A 20,611-nucleotide genomic window follows, 5' to 3' on the forward strand; every position below is an offset into this window, starting at 1 on the left:
TTACCTTTAACAAGATGTCACCATTTACATAAAAACAAATTTCTGCTTTGTAAGAAAATACTCATTAAGACACAATAGGAAGCATGCTGGTACTAAGTAGACATGAAATGAATTTTTATGATATTTAAAATTAACAGATCTTTTTGTGAAAAATTTTTGTCAAGTCATTATGTATATATTTAGACAGCTGTATGTCAGTTATATCTCAATAAAACTGAAAGAATAAAGACAAAACTTGTCTGTGTGTATGTTGGTAAGTTAGTTATCATTTATTATTAGTTATTTTGGTGGGTTTATCTGAAAATTTTAAATACATATTTATAAGTGTGATTGTTGTTTCAGGCTGGAGTGAGCAGTTACCAGATACCTTAGTTGATGAATCTATTTCTGTTAATGAAAACACTGAAAAAATAAAGAAGAGATACCGAAAAAGGAAAAATAAGCTGGAAGAAATTTTCCCTGTCTATTTACAAGTAATATTTTGCTTTATATTATGTATTTGTTAATAAAGAAACATGAAGTGATGTCTTGAGTTTTGAAAAATAGTTTTATTGTTTTTGTCATCCCAAATGCTATTTTTACCGTCTTAGGGGCACTTAAAAATTACGTTCATCTTTTTTGTGCTTCGATACTTTTCACAGAGTTCTTTTTTAATCCCAGTTTTTCACTTCTAAATTTCAGAAGACATATTTGGCTGGGAAAGGCTCATTCTTGCAAACCAGGCACACCATTGTGCTCTGCAGACCCACTTCTGGTGGACTCCTTTTGCCAGCACTGGTTATAGTGATTATGTTCACTGAATGAAGATGGTTTTTTGGCAGCCAGAATTACAGCTTTAATAACATTTATCACTTTTAGGGGCTTCCCAGGTGGTAATAGTGGTAAAGAACCCACTTACCAATGCAGGAGACAAAAGAAACTTGGGTTTGATCCCTGGGTCAGGAAGATCCCCCGGAGGAGGGCATGGCAACCCACTTCAGTATTCTTGCCTGGAGAATCCCATGGACAGAGGAGCCTGGTGGGCTACAGTCCATAGGGTTACAAAGAGTCAGACGTGACTGACGTAACTTGGCACGCTTGCACCCATTCATTCTAGAAGTATGAAAACTGATCATTCCATACTTTCACAAAAGAGCCTTTAAAAATAGTGGATTGGATTTCCTGATTACTGCTATAGTCGTAATCTTAATCTAGATTGTCTTCTGGTGAACAGGTGTAATGCCCCTGGTGTTCATCAGTAATTTACACATTTTTGATATGAAGGAAACTTGTAATGAATGGTACTGTTACTTGGACATCTTGTGATAGCAATTGTAATTTTTTTCACAGCTTTTTGGAGTAGAGTGGGAAATATAGTGACTAGTGATGAAAATCCACGAGGAATTGATAAACAGTTTTTTTCTAGTTTTTCTTTATTAATTACAGCAGTGTCAAGATAAGGTATAAATAATTGTGTAATCTACCCAGTAGAAATAGTTTTGTGGTCTTTAGTTAATACCCGATGGTTGATAAATACCACTAAATTCATCATGAGCCATACAAAGAAACATTTTTTGCTAATGGTGTTCTCAGATCTCTCAGATTTATACTGAAGGCATTAAGTAAATAATCTATAAAGTTCCAAGATGCTTTCTACTATTCAGCATTTTTCTTAGTGATACCAGCGTTGCTGGTGTAAGAAGCCAGTCATCTCCTGCCCAGTGCTATCTTTGTGGGTTTTCAGATTTCATAGACCATCCTCCCCTGTCGGTTTTCACAAGTTAACTGCTTGGCATTTCTCCTTTGAGAACTTTTTAAATAATTTATTTTTGCACAATCTTAATAGTCTTGGTTTGTATTTTATGTTTTGCTGGACATATCATTCAAATTGCTTTCTTTTAAAACTGTACTGTATTTTAGAGCTTTATTTTTGACAGCATAGTCCTACATCCTTTTTAAAAATTTATGTATTTTACAGTATGGATGTTTATAATTTAGTCATATGCTTTCTGACAGACATTGAGGCTGTTTTCATTTTGGAGGGATATAACAAAAATAATGCAGTGAACCTCTTTTGTTTATGTATCTTTGGCAAGATTAAATGTGGGTAGTTACTGCAAAATTGCCCTCCCCTTTCCAGACAGACCACATTATAGAAAATAGAATTTTGGAATAGAAGTAGGTGAAGGGGGTCCCCAGCGCTTCCTGTTGTTCTCCTTATTGATGCTGGGGAAGTTGGGGAGAGATCCTGGAGTTGCAAGGAGGCCAGGCTTGAAACAGTGGTCTCTACAATAAAGTATATTGAAACGGAGTAAAGTCAGCGTGAGTAACTGAATAAAACGCCAAGGCTTTTAATGGTGGTAAATTTTGTACACATAGTTTGTTTAAAATGACTGTAAAAACCTTCTTTGAGATTTATAGTGTGTGAAGTCTTTATAATGTGGTTATACGCATCAGTAGGAGATTGCTAAATCTATCTGTGAAGTATACAAATATTAAAGTTGTAGATCAAACCCTTGAGCTAGCCTCTATAGATCATCTACAAATGTTAGTAATATTCATGAAGTTTTAGTTTTTCTTATAATATGAATTAAGGTGCCATACATAGTATAAATTTATCCATTTTTAAGTTTCACTGTAGTCTAACTTGGGATTATGAAATTACTGCGGTTGCTAGAAACATTTGACAGAATTGGGTAGTTTTATTTGGTTAATTTTACTTGATTCTATTTTAAAAAACACAAAAAAGCTTATTTTTAAAAAGGGGATTTACATAAAATAATTGACAGGCTATCTCTATTGTTTACATATTCCTATGTTCAATTCTTAAATTGTTAAATACTAAGCTTTTCTGTTATTTCTGCCTTCTTATCAAAATGACAGTTATCTGTACTCTCATTTTAGAATTTTATATCTGAGTCAGTCGTTTCCACGTGTGCTTCTTTTTGTCTAGGAAGCTTTCTTTGGAAAAGATCTTCTAGATACAACAAGACAAAACAAACTAAGTTTGGATAATCTATCAGAAGACACAACCCAGCTATCTTATAAAACAAACACGAACACCACTTTCTTGGATCCTTCCTTAGACCCGCTACTTAGTTCATCCTCAATGCCAGCAAAACCTGGAGCTCACGGTATGTAGAGGAAACGACAAGATTGTTTTTTATCACATTACATTCATCTTCCTTTTAGTCAGACCTTTGAAATGCTTATAAAACTTACCTTTATTGAAATAAAACTTGCATTCAGTAAATGCAACTATTTTTTAAGTCGACCAGGTCTGTATGATTTAGCAAATAAATTCATCTTTGTTACTACAATGAAATCAACTCTTGCAAGTTGTAAAGGAAAATGCTTGGTTTATTGTTGACTGAGGGCGACATATGGGAGTATAATGAGGCCATGATTGGTGAGTTACAATAATCTTCAACTTAAGATGTTTTTCAAAATTAATTATATAGCCCCAAGAAATTCCAAAGAAGAAAAAAAGAATAAATACTGTAGTTGGAAGCTGTCTGACCCGTTGTGTTAATATACCGTGGAATATATTGCCTTGGGAGAAGGAAATGGCTACCCGCTCCAGTATTCTTGCCTGGAGAATCCCAGGGACAGAGGAGTTTGGTGGGCTGCCGTCTGTGGGGTCGCACAGAGTCGGACATGACTGAAGCGACTTGGCAGCAGCAGCAGCAGCAACCTATTGGCTTAGGTAGTTTCTCACTGCTGACAGTTTAGGCCATCGACCTTTGTTGGTGGAGGGAGGCCATCTGGAGCATTGTGGGATATTCAGCAGCATCTCTAGCCTCACAATGTTGTGATAATAAAAAACGTCTCCGGATATTGCCAGATGTCCCTTGCAAACCTGTCCTCTATTGAGACTCTAGACACAGGGGATACAGGGACTGCTCAGAATCAGAGAAAAATACAAGAACTTTATACTTTGTGTATAAAGTAATATTAACATCAGCAGGGCTCTCCAGAGTTTAGCTGGCTTGGTGTCACAAAGTTTTTCTTCCACTTCTGTATTTTTGTTTTACTTTCAATTGTGCAGTCCATGGGGTCACAAAGGGTCAGACACGATACAGCGACTAAACAATGAGCAACAAATTAAATATTCTTCTGACAGGCTCCCTTTTTGTCGTTGAATTGCAGTTGCCACTCATTTAATTTTATAAACTCAATTTTGAAAATAATCTTAAAGCAGCATCCCCTGAAAGATGACTTTAGATAATGTTGAATTACATTTTCATTAACTTGGCATCATCCTGGATTGAAATACAGGTTACTATTAATCTTTTAACTTCTTGAAATAATTAGAAGCAGTCTTGCCCCCTGTTATTTGAAAGCACACGTTCAGCATGAGACTAAAGGCCATACTCTTTGTTTAATGTTAACAGGTCATTTTACTGTTACTTTAGTTCAATTGTTTTGAGTATTTTCCTGCTCTCACCCGTGTCAGTATGTTGTTAAAATAATGTATAGTGAAAGACTTGCAGGTGTTTCAAAGGATGTCTTACTGTTTGAAGGATGCCTTGTAAAAATCTGCCTAGCCGTTTAAAGGCTTTCATAGAAGTAAATTGCCATTGAGTTTTTACAAGAAAGCGAACTGGGGTTGGGCAGGAGATACTGTGACAGGAAAGACATTGATATATACCATTTTTCATTCCGGTTTCCTTTATTTGAAGTCATTTTCCCCAAAAAATTGATGAAGAGAGAATGGTTTAGTGACTAAGCCAAAATATAGAGGACTGGAATAACACACATGTCAAAATCTGTACAGTTGAACCACTCTTTTGCCTTTATGATGGGGAATTGAAAACTAATAGCTTTCTTTTTCAAAAAAAGTTATTCAATATTTTCCATTATGTCAGTTTTAATAATTTGTTAATAAGATGAAATATCATCGGGTAGAGGAGAACTTTTAAAACACAGTCTTTTAAAAAACACTGACTGTTACTTGTTTAATAGAATTCCATCGGTTTAAGTGTCTTTGTTTGTGTTTTATTTATGCTTTGTGACTTGTGGGATCTTAGTTCCCTGACTGGGGATTGAGCCCACGACCCCTGCAGTGGAAGTGTGGGGTCTCAACTGCTGGACTGCGAGGGGAAACCCTCCACTGATTTAAAATCAAATAAATGTTACCCTGAAACAGTTACCCCATTTTTTTGTTTTTTCATTCAAGGATACTGTTGTCTAGAGAATATAGTATTGAAATAATTTTATTTCTTAAAAACTTTACAAATATTTGGGCATACAAAATATACTTTGGATTTCAGTTTGAAAAATTGTATTTTTATGTACGTGTGCATTCTGTCTGATATGTTTAAAGGGACAAGACTATGTTTTATAGAAATACTTGGTCTAGAGTCTGGAGTATTTTATGTCATCTTCTTTTTTTTTCTTAAGTAAAAACAGTCAAAAACGGATTCAAAAATTCTGATATTCCTTAAGTGACTAATAAAGTCACTAAAGGTAGCCTAAATATTCTCCTACTTGATTAGGCTAGAAACCCTGTCGCTCTCCCTGGCTCTTGATTGTCTCACGTTCCACATCTCACACACCCACAAGTTTGTCTCTGCCTTCAGATGCCATCCCACACCAGCGGCTGCCTACCTCAGCCTCCGTCCGCTGTGTGCAGGCGGGCACCGCCTCTCACCGGGACCATGGCCGCTCCTGCTCCCCGGTCCAGCTCGTCTCCCAACACGCCTTACCCTCCTCCACCCTGGTCCATTCTGCACCTGGCAGCCAGTGTGTTCCCTTTAAGACATCAGTCAAAAAAAAAAAAAAAAGACATCAGTCACACCCTCTTCTAGCAACCTTCCAGCAGATTCCCGTTTTACAGATGCCCCTGGAACAACAGGGGTTTGAACTGCGAGGGTCCACTTAGATGCGGGGTTTTTTCTCATATGTACAGCAGTCCTGGGGTCTCTGGCGGGCTGAATCTGCAGATGTGGAAATGATGCTAGAGGGGCGAGTGTAGGTCAGATGTGGGCTTTTGAGTACGTGGAGGATTGGTGGCCCCTGCCATGTTGTTGTTAATCCTTTTCCCCTCATTGTTTATTTTTATAGCACTTACACTGGTTTCATTTTGTTCACTCTCCGCTGCCTCTGAAAGAGGAAGCTCTGGCGTGTCTGCACTGTGTGTTCGTCCCTTCTCTCTCCTAGTGGCTGGACCAGTGCCTGTTAGCTTGCTGCATAGACATAATTCTGTGGATGCTCAGGTTCCTTCTTGAGTAAATGAGTGAATTAATGAGTGTTAAGAGTAAAGCTGGAAGTAGGCATTTTACTCGATGGTATTTGCTTTATACTTTACAAGGAACTTTAAGCAGTAGGTTTGTCTTTAATATTTACCTTCTATTGTGTTTTCTAGATGTCATTTTTAGAGGTGCCTTTTTCTAAATGGTTTTCTTTTTTTTTTTTTGCTTTGTTACAGCATTCTATTTCACTTTTACTGCCTGTGGGTTTTTATTTTAAGATTTATTTCATTGTTAATATACAGTAGTCACAAAAACAAAAGTCTTAATTTTTAATGTTTTCTTATTCAAATGTTGGAGTGCCTTTTCTATGAAAAATTCCTTACTTTAGAAATAATAATCTTTTTATGATTCTGGCACTTACCTCAGTATCTACTATATTCTCAATATTTGGTAAATGGTTGAATGAATGAGTTTTAGAATTTAATGTCTAGGAAAATGGTGACACTTTGAAAATATACTTACTATACTTAGGTGCTGCTGATGACCCCTTAGCTGACATTTCTGAAGTCTTAAACACAGATGATGACATTCTTGGAATAATTTCAGATGACCTTGCTAAATCAGTTGATCATTCAGGTACATTTGCCCAGTGTCTATTTTATGATGTGAGTTGAGAGGTGTGTGTGTGTGTGTGTGTGTGAAACAGGCGTAGTCATTGAAATGGAAAAAGTTTTTTCTTTCTTTGGCATCGTCAAACTCATCATTTTATTTGATCTGCCTTGACTTTCCTGCTTTAAGAGGGGAAATAGCACATTCGTAATTTCTGTTGTCTTTTTAATTGCATCAGAGCTAAGACTTTTTGCCTTATGTACCTCGTTTCTTCTTTTGTGTGAGCCGACCCCCGCTTCCCGCTCCTGTGGTAATCATCCATTGTATTTGGTTTGGGTCTTGTAGGTCTTGATTTATGCACTTTCCAGGTTGAGAGCTCACCTTGTGCATTTGGTAAGAAACAGCGGTGGGTGGTGGCTGACTAGAAGTAGTTTGTCTTATTTTTTTAGTAGTGATTTCAGCCGAAACAGCCTGTGGGTGCATGTGTACTTGTTACAGTGCTCCTTTGTCACTAATCCAGCTTTGTTCTCTCTGTGTGTGCACTAAAGCATGGTACACCTGTACCGTGCTCTGGGTGACTTTCTCTGTAGTGTTCTTTCTTTTTCTTTTTTTTTTAATGAATGGTTTTATTCTTGTTAGAAAGTAATCTGTACTATTATGCAAACATTATATTGATAGTTCCTAGGATAAGCTCAAATAAGAGATGAATTTTCACTTGTTGATAGTAATATTGAGGAAGTGTGATAAAATAGACAATAAACCACTTTTAAATGTTACTCTTGCTTAAAAACCAATTTTTGTAAGATACAGCATGTTAAGAACATAATCTGTATCTTGTTTTTGACTACAGAATATTTCAGAAATAAGATCTGTAGTTGGAATTGTTCACCAGAGGATGATTTTTACTAAGCATTAAGAGTTTTGAGCTTTCCATTAGTTAGCGTGAAACTGGATTGTTCTACAACCTGCATATGATAGTTGACCCAGTTGCATTTGAAACCACAGTTTTCTAAGTTTGAGTTAAAAGTATATTGAACATTATATATTGACTCTTCTTAGAGACCCCTAACTTAATAATATGGTGCTTTTTTGTGTGTAGAAATTAGCAATTTAGAACTAGAAGTGTTCTCTTGTTTCTGAGGAAATGTACTTCCCTTGATTAAACCATAACTTTTTAAGCAGAACCTAAGTTTACAAATGCATTGTGCCTAATTTTTACTTATTGACCCCCTGAATTGGTTTAAAAATCTAGATTAATTCAGAATTACAGGCTTTCCATTGCTTTGTTTTAATCCTGTTGTTGTGTGTTAATGCAGGTAAATTGTGTTAACGCATTTTGTGTGAGTGTTCAGAATCCACTTTCTAATATACGTACCTTGCTCCTCTAGCTGGAATAGACGTTGGTTCGGGTGCTGATGACCCTTCGTCTCTGCCTCAACCAAGTGTGGGTCATAGTTCACGGCCTCTAAGTGAAGAGCAGCTCGATGGCATCCTCAGCCCTGAACTTGACAAGATGGTCACAGACGGTAAAGCATTTGCCCTCCATCTGGGCTTTCTAAAGACGCGCAGAAATGTAATAGGATCTTCAAAGATGTGTGCATGCCACTTAACTTCTATTCTGATCGTTCTGTGACAAATACTATATTGCATCCAGATACTGACAAGGCAGTTTTTAATATTTCCATCTCTTTTATCCTAGGAGCAATTCTCAGCAAGTTGTATAAAATTCCAGGTATTTGTGTTCTGATTCTCTTGTTGATGGAAATAGCACTCCCTGCACTCTGGCTCTCGTAGTCTCTTAACCGTGCTGCCATTGTCCTTGTGTCTCCTAGAGCTTGGGGGCAAGGACGTGGAGGACTTGTTTACCGCGGTGCTCAGTCCTGCGGCTGCGCCCCCGCCCCCCATACCGCAGCCGCCACCGCCCCCTGCGCCCCAGCTGCTGCCCGTGCACGGCCAGGGTACGTCGCCTCTAGACAAGTGTCGTAAGTACGGCCCTGCCGCGTGTGCCCCCTCGCGTTGCCCCTCGGCCACCACGCACGCAGACATGACAAGAGAGGGTCCTCTTTCGCAGTGACGGGGTAGGACCAGCCTCTGAGTTCCTCTCAGTCACACCCCCGCCTCCCTGCCTTTCCCTGGAACGCGGCGGCTCATTCTGTGGTCAGAATTCTTTTGCCCACTTCACTGGCAGTGCCCCTGTTAACGGTGCCCGCCTCCTTCCCTGCCCCCAGTCCTTGGTCCCGCGTCACCTTTCTTCAGTCGTTCCCGCAGAAATGTTCCGAGAACTGCTCGGCCCTCACCGGCTGCCTTGGACTCATCCATGTGGTCTGAGCCTCAGTCACTCCCTCTGTGGCCAGCAAGTCTCCACTCCCACACTCCCCCCGGGCTTTCCATTCATAGCATGTGGTGCAAATATAAACGCCCCTTTGGGGCATTACGGGTCTCCCTGTAGACGGTGAGCTCCTTGAAGGCTAGAGTCACAGCTGCCTTCGCTGTATACCTGCCACAGAACATGGCCTCAGTAAATTCCGCAGAGTAAATCGGTGCCCTTTCTACCACTGTCAGCCGAAATGCCTACTTCTGTGGAAATTGCCTGTTTTGTTTAACACACTTTCTTCTACCTGTTTGTAACTAGCTGCAGAACAAATTTCAGGCTTTCCTTTCTCCCTCTTTCTGAAGAGCTGAAATCTGATAGGCTAGGATCAGAATTTTGTGGGCATAGGTAAGGAGATACTGCTTCAGACCGTGTTCTTGATAGTATTGGGTCCTCTCTCTCTCCTGTTGTCGCTGCCTTGTGACTCTGAACTGAATGATCTATGATGATGCTTCTATGAGCTCATACACTGTGTAAGTGCTAAGAAGTGCAGATGATTTAATGTTACCTTGGCCACCAATTTTGTGTGTACACGAACATTTCTATAATGCACATAATTGAAATGTTTTAGTTTCTACCAGTTTAGTCCTAAACATCAGTTTACCATGATGTTTGCTAGATCAAATGTGATTTACATTTGGATGAAACAGATTCATAAGCACTTCTTGACATAATTGTTCCCATACGCTTTCTTAATGATTAAAAACTCTTCCATGTTTCTCTTCACAGCACATAAAAATAAAAGCAACTGTCTCCAAGTTTTTTGAAACTAGAAGTATGTAAAAAATCAAATCAGTTAAAGATGTATTCCTTTATAAAAAGGTTTTATGATCATTGTTTAAATCATTTCAATGTGCAGTCTCATGTTTAATAAGATACTGAGGATTAGGAAGGTTGATGTTTACTTGGAGCGGAGGTGGGTTTTGGCTAGGTGCTTACGTGTAACTCAGAGATGACTAAGGCTGACTAGCCACCAGAGTTTATAATTGTAGTATTGTAGACTTTTAGGTAGACAACTAATTTCTATTATTGTTGATGTGGTTCAGTCACTCAATTCGTGTCTCTTTGCAACCCAGACTTCCTTGCAATCCAGACTTCCTTCCTTGTAGCATGCCGGACTTCCTTGTCCTTCACTATCTCCTAGAGTTTGCTCAAACTCATGTCCATTACAGTGAGCATAATTCAAGCAGAGCTATAAGAGTCTCTGAGATTTCAGTATTTGTGTTTGAAAGAATAATAACTTAAGGATAAAATAGCGTCAGATCACATGCAGGGAGACATGTGCCTATTTAGGAATGGCAGCTCTGCTGCTCCCAGAGCAAAGGAGGAGAGGTAAAAGGGACAGTGTTTAAGGAGGCCAAATTAGAAAGTACGACATTGGGACTAGATTTTGTCTGGACAGCTAGGCGTTGGCAGTTGGCCTTTTTTCCTCCAGCCTTTGGAGACCTCACATCAGTGAAATGATCTGATGAGTCACATGTTTTGGCAAAGTAGCTCTGGTGTTAATACTGGAAGTGGATTTGGGATGGGAAGAGTTGTATATTAATGAGTTTATTTCAGTTGGGACTGAATGAAAAATTGGGTTCCATGTGAATATATCTGCAGTAGTAACTGAAAGGAGGAATTGGATTTGATAGACAGCAATGTTAGCATAAGTAGGATTGTGCTACCAATTGGGTGTACGATGTGAGGTGAGAGGAAAGAGACTGGACTGGACTGTATATATGTCAGGCTGGCCCAGAAGATAATCAGTCATGCCGTAAACTTGAAACATGGAGCGAAGAAGAGAGACAGAGTGTGTGTGTGTTGTAGAGGAGAGAGGTGGAGATGTAATGAGCTTAGTTTTAGGCCGTTTTTACTCTGTTAGAAATGAGCATATACATTGTTCTGACTTACAGGCATTTGCGTTGTTCGGAGCTGTAGATAAAGGCTTAGGACTTGTCTGTGTAGTGATCAGAAGGGTGAGATTTCTTAAAAGGATATACTTCAGTAGAATGTAGAATCTTGAACTCTTTTTAAGTGAATGTAATAAATCATATGCTTCACAGCTGGTTCATATTTATATACAATTGCATGCTCCTTTTCTTTCCCTCTTTTGAGGGTTGGATGAAAGTGAAAACAGGTGGAGACCCTGAGTGCGAGGTAGGGTCTTAGCGGTGATGCTCGTGACACAGTCTGTAAGGCCAAGTAGAGTAAAAGGTGGTGTGCTGTTTCATTGGGTCAGACAAGGCTGTTGTGATCCTTAGCGGAGCAGCCTGGTAGGAGCGGAGAGGGCAGAGCGTGGTGTGCTGGCAGTTACACAGGTCAGAAAGCGAAGAAGGGAAATTTCAGGAAGACTGAGAGAGTACTTGAAATCACTTTAAGTGGAGGTTACATGAAGTAATTTTTCAATCAGTTCTTATCCACGCTTTGAAAAAGATACTAGTATGACCAGGTAATGGTAAACTTGAGAGGTGTGGGGTAGCGGGTGGAGACCACGTCCTAATTAAAATCATAATAAAGGAAAAATGCTTTGCATTTATTTATGTGTACAGCAACAACAGGCTGTTTAATTTCTCTGGGTCTTTTTTCTTTTTTGCATAAATGGAGCTACACATGATAACCCATTCCACAGAGTTGGTGTGAGGACCAGCGAGTTAATTAACGCGTGTAAAGCCTTTTAGTACAGGGCCAAGCTAAATAGGTAATAGCTGCTGTTGTTACATAACCTTCCAGTACGGTTGTGTTGCGGGCACAGTCGTCAGTGCTGGTAGAGTGCCACAGGACTGCTCACATTCTCAGGGCCAGGAAGGGAGCTCTGGTTTAGCCTAATTACATGAAAGACACTTGATATTTTTCAGTGAAATACATTGCTTAGTGGAACCTCCTTTTCTCTTAAGATGAAAATAGAGGTAGCATTCTACTTGGAATGAATGCAGAAATCTTGCTCCTTAATCTAATCCTTGGAGTGAATTTAGGCGTCCTCAGACACTTGGCTGTTGTGGAGTCGCGAACCAGTGGGCCCAGCCCTGCCATTCTGCAGGAGGGGCCCTAACCTGATGTCGGGTTATTTCCAGGACCAGTGCCCTTGAGACAGAGCCTGAAAATCTGTGGACATTCAGCCCCAGCGTCCTCAGACAGGAACTTGAGATGTAATGGAGGATCTGGTTTAGCTGACCGGACATTCTGTGGTGCAGAGCGTGTTGTGGGCAAGGCACTTCTGGTTATTTTTCTTTCTAACCATTTGGCAAATGATCAGGTTAGGAGTGCTCTGTCATTGTGCCAGGGGTGCCAAGTAGTAGCGAACCTCATGACTGATTTTTATTTGCACAACTAACTGGTGATACAGGTGTGGATCTCCAGTGTTGTTCTGAGTGTTAAAAGTAGAGGCCATGTATTTATTACTTGAAAGTGTGTCTCTAAGTTGGAGGGGTTTTTTTTCCCCCTCTTCCAGTTTTATTGAGAGATAATTGGCATACAGCTCTCTGTAGTTTCAAGTATATAGCATAACAGTTTACCTTACATCATGAAATGATTACCAGTGTAAACTTATGGAAGGGATTTTTGAAGATACACCCAAAAAAGGTGTTTTTGACTGACTACCAAATAGTTTAGGAGAACAGACGATCACAATAAGGGTTGGAGTTCTGTGTTTGTGCAGAGTTTGGGGAAACACAGGGTGGTCTCATTATGGTTTACCTCATGTCTCTGAGGGAAAGACGTGAAGGTGATGGAATGTGAGTTAAAGCGGACTTGGTGCCTGCAACTCCAAGTAGTGCAAATTCCATATTTTTAACAGTGATCATCTAGTTTATAATGGTAGGTGCAATACTGCGTGTTCCCAACTATTTTAGAGAAAAAGTGCCAATTTAAGAATAATAGGTGGGGTTTTTATTTGTATATGAATATCTGTTCATAAATTTTGAGTGAAGAAGAAGATTTGATAAAACCTAGCTATCATTTCTTGAGATTGATTTTTTTTCTTAGAGCTCATATGTGCTGCATACTTACTGCATGGGAGGCACTGTGCTAAAAACTGCACATACGGTATGCCGGTTACATACATTACAGAATACCTTCGTTTTATTAAAGTGGTGATTGATTCTGCTTCTTACAAGTAGCAGAATGAAGATTCAAGCCTAGGGCATCAGACTCCAAAACACATGCTACTCCCGTCATACCATGATGAAGTAAACAGAATTATAGAGAAATACAGAGAAATATTTCAGAATTTTATAGCCAAAAGTCACTCTTTAAGCAATATTTTACAGTATAATATTGGGGGAAAATTCTATTTTTGAGTAGTATTACAGATTTTTATTTAGAAATATTTCTGTTACTTTTAAATTATTTTTGAGTAATATGCTTTCTTCTTTGAAGATGTCTTTTCACGGATGCCACTCATGAACGGCCTCATTGGACCCAGTCCTCACCTCCCACACAATTCTTTACCTCCCGGAAGTGGACTGGGAACTTTCTCTGCTGTAGTGCAATCCCCCTATGCTGATGCCAGGTATTTAAAAGCCTTGACTCTATATGGAAACATGAATCATTTCTGTTATATAGGTGTTTATCAGTCTGACTTACTGTGACCAGTGTTAGTGTCTTAAAATCATGGTGATCTTTGCTAAAACCCATCAAACATTGTAGGTATGGGTTTAATGAAAGTGTACTTGACCATAGTACTTAGAAAGCTATTCTGTGTTTATGAAGTAAAGTTGTTTATCATTTGGCAGGGATAAAAATCCAGCGTTTAATCCAATGGCTGGTGATCCTCCCAACTCATGGACATCATCGGCTCCCCCTGTGGAGGGAGAGAATGACACGATGTCAAACGCCCAGAGGAGCACTCTCAAGTGGGAGAAAGAGGAGGCCCTGGGTGGGATGGCAACAGTAGCTCCAGTCCTCTACACGAACATCAATTTCCCCAACCTGAAGGGAGAGTACCCGGGTAAGCCATGGGTGTGTCACTGCTTTCCGTTCGACTGGCTTTCCCACACGTGTGCTGAGAGGCTCTGGGTTTTTGCTTCCCTACACGAGAGGGCCCAGTATCATCATCAGTTCTGACCTAGCGTGACTCTGTGCAACGTGAAGATTCCCTAGGTACCTAGAGGCATCTTGCATTTTCTTCGTACTAAGCCCTGTACCCATTTGCTGTTTCCTCAGAGTTAATTTCAGTTAATGAAATGGTTCTGGCTCTGAGCAGTCTTCTTAAATACGTGGAAGTCGGTACTGTGTTACATGCATAGTTGTAAAAAAAAATTCCTAGAACAGAAACTTACTATCTATTCAGAAGTATTAAGGTAGGCTAAATTAGACCCAGTTCTAAGTATTATTCACATGGAAACTAACTTCTTATTTCCCCCCAACTGTCCAACCTGTTTGAAAAAAGCAGATGGTGGGGTATTACCATTTTTTGAACATTCTTATTAACTGGAGGATGAAACATTTGGATTAACGAAATGTCACTGACAGAATATTTGTAAGCAAATGCTGATTTATTATCTTGAGTTAATGTTGCAAGACAAATCAGGATTTGAAAAGGACGTTTAAGCTTTGTCTTGAAATAGTTTCCCAGCTGTCAACATAACGGCACTTTTAAATTACTGGAAGGGCACCTAGAAGTGGATGTTCTTATGGACGATCCCTGTCTTTTATGTGCTTTTTTGGTTTGGACGCCTTGTAGTACTTTATTCATCGTATATAGAAATAAATGCTACTGAATCTAACAGAAATCAGTGGTTTAATGCTGATAAATCAATGGTTTAATGTTAAGGCAACATACACATTCTTCAAGTTATTTTTTTTTAATCACACTTCTTTTTGCTGCTTAGAAAGTTCTGTTAAGTCACTTAAAACGTCAGTGTAAATTGTCCTTAGATTGACGGTATAGGTTTTCTTTTTTAAAGATAATTTTCTTTAATAGATGTACCATGCGATTCTAGAACTCAGAAAATATCATGTTACGCCTGTTGGCCTCTCAGCTGATTGCCTTTGTCACTGGCTTTGTTGAAGCTCTCTCTCTAAATATGGACAGGACCGTTTGTACATGTGCTGCTGACTGTTGATCGCACCCAAACTTCAGTTTCGGTCCTGTCCCGACACAGGTTGAAATCACTGCTTTGTCCGTCTGTGTGTGAGCAGTACTGATGCTTATTTTTAGTACTGGTTACTTTCTCTGGGTCAGCGTGATAGACTGGTCTCACGTATAGATGTTTTCCAAACTTTGAGCTTTGTTCTGGTAGCATCTTACGTAGTTGAGGGAATTTATTACATTTGGCTTAACTTTATCTTGGCTGCTTAACTTTGATGTAAAAACTTCGGCTCTGCAGGTGAGATTGTTAGTGAGGCAGCATTGCATTCAGAGTTATGTTTGGCTTATTGTGTACCAGGAACTCAGTAGTGTACAGAGAACTAAATATAGGAGTATTCACTTAAGAAAATATGGACAAGACAGATTTAACCATTTGTCGTTTACCAACCGTTTTATAAGACACGTCGTTATTGTGGCTCTGTAAGTGTGTATGCTGTGTGCTTTTGTTGCAGACTGGACGACTAGAGTGAAGCAAATTGCCAAGTTGTGGAGAAAAGCAAGCTCACAGGAGAGAGCACCATACGTGGTATTTACAAAGCTGCTGTGTGTTATATCCTTAAACACAATACCTGAACCTTACTCTCATTGTCTTAGTTTAATAAAAAAAATTTTCCATTGCAGAAGAAACCTATGTTTTTGAAGACTTGTACAACTAATAACCAGCTTTGTTTTATAGTGATTTCCTCACTCATGATGTCTTAATATAGAGGGTGACATTTTCAGAAGCTGGTGAACAGAACCAGCATGTTGAAGATTGGTCACTTATTCTGAGAGCATGGTTAATTCATTTCATTTTTAAATTGTTTTATCTCTTCAAAAAAGTACTAAATTTTGCAACTGCATTAATGTGCCTTAGTTATTTCCACAGTAAGCCCTTTTTATATCAAGTTTAGTAGAGAATCTTTGTGTATCTTAAAAGAGACATATCTGGACACTTTGAAGGAGTTTTTGAAATATGGACTTTGCAGGAGTTATCAGGGTGTTTTATAAGATTCATCATTCAGATGGTGAATTATTTTCTCCCAAAACGCCAAGTTAAGATTGTCAACTGGATCCAAATCTTTGCTTTCATTTTAAAGCATTTTAAATCTGCATTATTGTTGTGAAAAACACGCAGCTACTTTGTGCTCTGGGCTTCAGCAGACGTATTGCCAGTGATGCTGACTGCTTGGAGAAAGCAAACCATTGCTGTTTTGGGGGGATGTGTTGATTCTTTGTTTTGTTTTCCCTTGACTGGCAGAGGTAGTGGCAGGGTATTTTTAATGTTTCTCAGTGGTGGGTTTTTTATTTATTTTTGAAAGTTAAGCTTCAAATTCCTGATTCTGGATTTGGAGAATTGATTTGGTATTCTTTTCTGTAAATGGAGAGGCGTGTTAATCTTTGTATTTTTGAGGAGTTTGTTACCAGAATTAGAATGGAAACATGCTTTATAAAAGGGGGAGTTGGGGTAGCTTCTGATATGTAAAAGGCTGTAAGTTCTCAAGGATAATATTTCAACTATTTAACCTGACATTTTCTTGCTTTGGTATGATAAAGTTTGTCATAGTTTTTCTAATTTTAACATATACTGGGAGATAATCATCTTCTCCTTTTTTTCAAAGCAAAAAGCCAGAGATAACAGAGCTGCTTTACGCATTAATAAAGTACAGATGTCAAATGATTCCATGAAAAGGCAGCAACAGCAAGACAGCATTGATCCCAGCTCTCGCATCGATTCGGATCTTTTTAAAGATCCACTAAAGCAAAGAGAATCGGAACATGAACAGGAATGGAAGTTCAGACAGGTGTGTGTCTTTTGGGTTTATTTTTAAGAATTAACTTTTTAAATTGGTTTTTTTGGTTTTTGAGAAAAGAGCTATTTATGTCATCATTTCAGATACAGTTCTTTCTAGAATATAAAAATCTGATTAAAAATAGGCTTTCCTTTTTTCAGTAAAATACATTTATGTTGACTTTGGGAAGTTATAGTAAATATTACAAACAATATACTTCTGTGGACATTATGTATGCTCTGGTGAATAACTGTCTCACCTCTTTAGGAATTTATAATTTAATACGGAACAATCTGGAAACTGATGAGAACAGACACATTTTCTGTTGCCCCCACCTCACCCCACAGGGAGCTTTATTATTCCTTAAACATAGGCTTGTTTTCTTGTTTCAACAGCAAATGCGTCAGAAAAGCAAGCAGCAGGCTAAGATCGAAGCCACGCAGAAGCTGGAGCAGGTGAAGAGCGAGCAGCAACAGCAGCAGCAGCAGCAGCAGCAGCAGCTGGGCTCTCAGCCTGCGATGGGCCAGTCCGGCTCAGACACGCCCAGTAGTGGGATCCAGAGCCCTCTGACCCCGCAGGCCGGGAATGGAAGTCTGTCTCCTGCCCAGTCATTCCACAAGGACCTGTTTCCAAAGCCGCTGCCCAGCACCCCCACCGCCACCCCCTCAGATGATGTGTTTGTGAAGCCGCAGGCTCCCCCGCCTCCCCCCGCGCCCTCACGCCTGTCGGTGCAGGAGAGTCTGTCTCAGGCTCAGCCTTCTCAGCCCCCGTCCCCACAGGTGTTTGCCCCTGGATCATGCAACTCCCGACCACCGTCTCCAATGGACCCTTACGCAAAAATGGTGGGTACCCCACGACCACCTCCCGGGGGCCACAGCTTTCCCAGAAGAAACGCTGCACTGGCGGAGAGCTGTGGGCCACTGCCATCGGGCTCCAGGCCGCCTCAGATGGGCGAGGCCGCAGCCAACCGGCCATCGCCGGTCCGAGAGGCGTGCGCCACCACTGTGGCGAGCAGTGACCCCTACGTAAAGCCTCCAGACACCCCTCGGCCTGTGCTGACAGAGCCATTTCCCAAGCCCCTCAGCTTGCCCCGGTCTCCTGCCCTTTCTGAGCAGACCTCACAAGGCCCTCTCACCCCTGGCACCAGTGACCACTTCCCCAAACCATCTCCTCGGGCAGATGCATTTCAGAGACAGCGGATCCCTGACCCGTATGCTCGGCCCTTGTTGACACCTGCTCCTCTCGACGGTGGTCCCGGCCCTTTTAAAGCTCCGATGCAGCCCGCTCCTCCCTCCCAGGACCCTTACGGGCCAGTGTCCCAGGCACCAAGGCGATTGTCCATCGACCCTTATGAAAGGCCCACGTTGACACCACGACCTGTAGACAGCTTTTCTCATAACCAGTCCAGTGATCCCTACAGCCAGCCTCCCCTCACCCCACACCCGGCAATGAATGAGTCTTTCTCCCATCCCTCGAGGGCTTTTTCCCAGCCTGGACTCATATCAAGGCCAACATCTCAGGACCCATATTCCCAGCCTCCAGGAACTCCACGACCTGTTGTAGATTCCTATTCCCAGCCCCCAGGAACATCTCGCTCCAACCCAGACCCTTATTCTCAACCTCCTGGAACTCCCCGGCCCACCACGATGGATCCGTATAGTCAGCAGCCGCCAACCGCACGGCCGTCTGCACAAGCAGACTTGTTTGCTCCATCTGCAGCCAGTCAGAGGCATTCTGACCCATATGCTCATCCTCCTGGAACCCCAAGACCTGGAATGTCTGTTCCTTACTCGCAAACACCAGCAGCACCACGGCCAAGGATTTCAGAGGGTTTTACTAGGTCCTTGACAAGACCGGCCCTCATGCCAAACCAGGATCCTTTCCTGCAAGCACATAATCGAGGAGCAGCCTTACCTGGCCCTCTGGTGAGGCCACCTGATGCTTGTTCCCAGACTCCCAGGCCACCTGGTCCTGGTCTTTCCGATGCTTTTAGCCGCGTGTCCCCATCTGCTCCCCGTGACCCCTACGATCAGCCTCCCATGACTCCGAGACCACAGCCTGACGCTTTTGGAACAAGTCAGGTTGCCCGTGATGTTGCTGATCAGCCACGGCCTGGGTCTGAGGGGAGCTTTGGGGCACCTTCCAACGCGCCCATGACTCCGCAAGGCCAGCAGTTCTCCAGCGTCTCCCAGCTTCCCGGACCCGTACCCACCTCAGGGGTCACCGACACGCAGAGCACTGTTAACATGTCCCAGGCTGATACAGAGAAACTGAGACAGGTAAACAGCTTGAATCTTCTTAGTTGTCTTAAATGTAGTATTTGAGAAAGCTGTTTTATCGAGTAACTTATATATAGATGTTAAAGCAGGTCTTTTCAGTATGATTTGTCATACTGGCAGAGAAGAAAAGTGAAGTTGGTGGGACCAACACCAGTGAATCGGACTTACTGTTCTATCTAATTTCAGCCTTCATGAGTCTGTAGTGGCGTTCTTAACTATGAAAGCTTCAGTTCTGTGGTGGTTATATGGCAAGGAAAAGGACCCAAATCATGTTTATTTTTTTTACAACCGATTGACTATTTGTGTAACTCGTGTTTTATCATACTTTGAAATATTAAGATTCAAACAGTACCATAGTGGAGTATTAGAATCATTGAGGCTGAAAAAGGCACGGGTCAGTAGAAGTCCCAGTCACCCTGTGTTTCCTTCCGTCCAGCGACAGAAGCTCCGTGAGATCATCCTCCAGCAGCAGCAGCAGAAGAAGATGGCCGGTCGGCAGGAGAAGGGGACCCAGGACCCAGGAGCAGTGCCCCACTCGGGGCCCCCGCCACACTGGCAGCCAGAGAGCGTCGGCCAGGTGTTTGCCCGGCCCCCACCCCCCTACCCTGGGAGCATCAGGTCTCCCATGGTCCCTCCTCTGGGACCTCGATACACCGTTTTCCCGAAGGAGGCCCGTGGAGTCTATCCACCTGATGTCAGCGGTATGGGGATGAGGCCGCATGGATTCAGGTAAGGCTTTTCATTTCACGCCAGAGTAAACTGCCAACAGAAGGAGATGCCCAACTGAAACGACTTCTTTTTACCCTTTTTTAATTGAAGTGTGGTTAACTTGCAGCACTGCGTTAGCTTCAGGTGTACAGCAGCGTGATCTGGTGTTTCGTACATTCGTATATTCTTTGATGTGACTCTTACGACCTCGTTGCTCAGTTTTACTTCTTGATTCCTTTGAGATAAAATCAATGTTATTTTCCACTAATGAGACGTCATAGATTTTTTTTCTAAATCTCTAAGTACTCTACAGACTAAAAACATTCCCTTTGTTATTAAATATTGACTGTGCTAGCATTACGTTACAGCCACAATGATATTGTTTATCATACTAATCAAACCTCTAATATGTTACTGCCATATTCAGTCAAATATGTGATGTGAATTATTTTCTTCTTAGATTTTTAATTTTAATTTACACTGCAATGGCACCCCACTCCAGTACTCTGGCCTGGAAAATCCACGGACAGAGGAGCCTGGTAGGCTGCAGTCCATGGGGTCACTGGGAGTGGGACACGACTGAGCAACTTCACTTTCACTTTTCACTTTCATGCATTGGAGAAGGA

The 20,611-nt window shown here is 41.2% G+C and overlaps 1 protein-coding gene across 1 annotated transcript in view; it reads left to right on the top strand.

Moving 5' to 3' along the window:
* The window catches only part of KMT2C (lysine (K)-specific methyltransferase 2C), a 179,156-nt gene that overhangs the window by 118,669 nt on the left and 39,876 nt on the right, over positions 1 to 20,611 (top strand). The window contains exons 25-37 of the mRNA XM_010857354.1: positions 343 to 473; positions 2,933 to 3,113; positions 6,705 to 6,809; positions 7,128 to 7,175; positions 8,171 to 8,308; positions 8,482 to 8,514; positions 8,615 to 8,740; positions 13,513 to 13,645; positions 13,869 to 14,083; positions 15,679 to 15,752; positions 16,828 to 17,010; positions 17,394 to 19,277; positions 19,714 to 20,006. Of these exons, the coding sequence (XP_010855656.1) occupies positions 343 to 473; positions 2,933 to 3,113; positions 6,705 to 6,809; positions 7,128 to 7,175; positions 8,171 to 8,308; positions 8,482 to 8,514; positions 8,615 to 8,740; positions 13,513 to 13,645; positions 13,869 to 14,083; positions 15,679 to 15,752; positions 16,828 to 17,010; positions 17,394 to 19,277; positions 19,714 to 20,006 (3,544 nt within the window). The remainder of the gene's footprint in view (positions 1 to 342; positions 474 to 2,932; positions 3,114 to 6,704; positions 6,810 to 7,127; positions 7,176 to 8,170; positions 8,309 to 8,481; positions 8,515 to 8,614; positions 8,741 to 13,512; positions 13,646 to 13,868; positions 14,084 to 15,678; positions 15,753 to 16,827; positions 17,011 to 17,393; positions 19,278 to 19,713; positions 20,007 to 20,611) is intronic.

Source organism: Bison bison, unplaced genomic scaffold, assembly GCF_000754665.1.
Source record: "Bison bison bison isolate TAMUID 2011002044 unplaced genomic scaffold, Bison_UMD1.0 scf7180017864379, whole genome shotgun sequence".
Classification (NCBI taxonomy): Eukaryota; Metazoa; Chordata; class Mammalia; order Artiodactyla; family Bovidae; genus Bison; species Bison bison.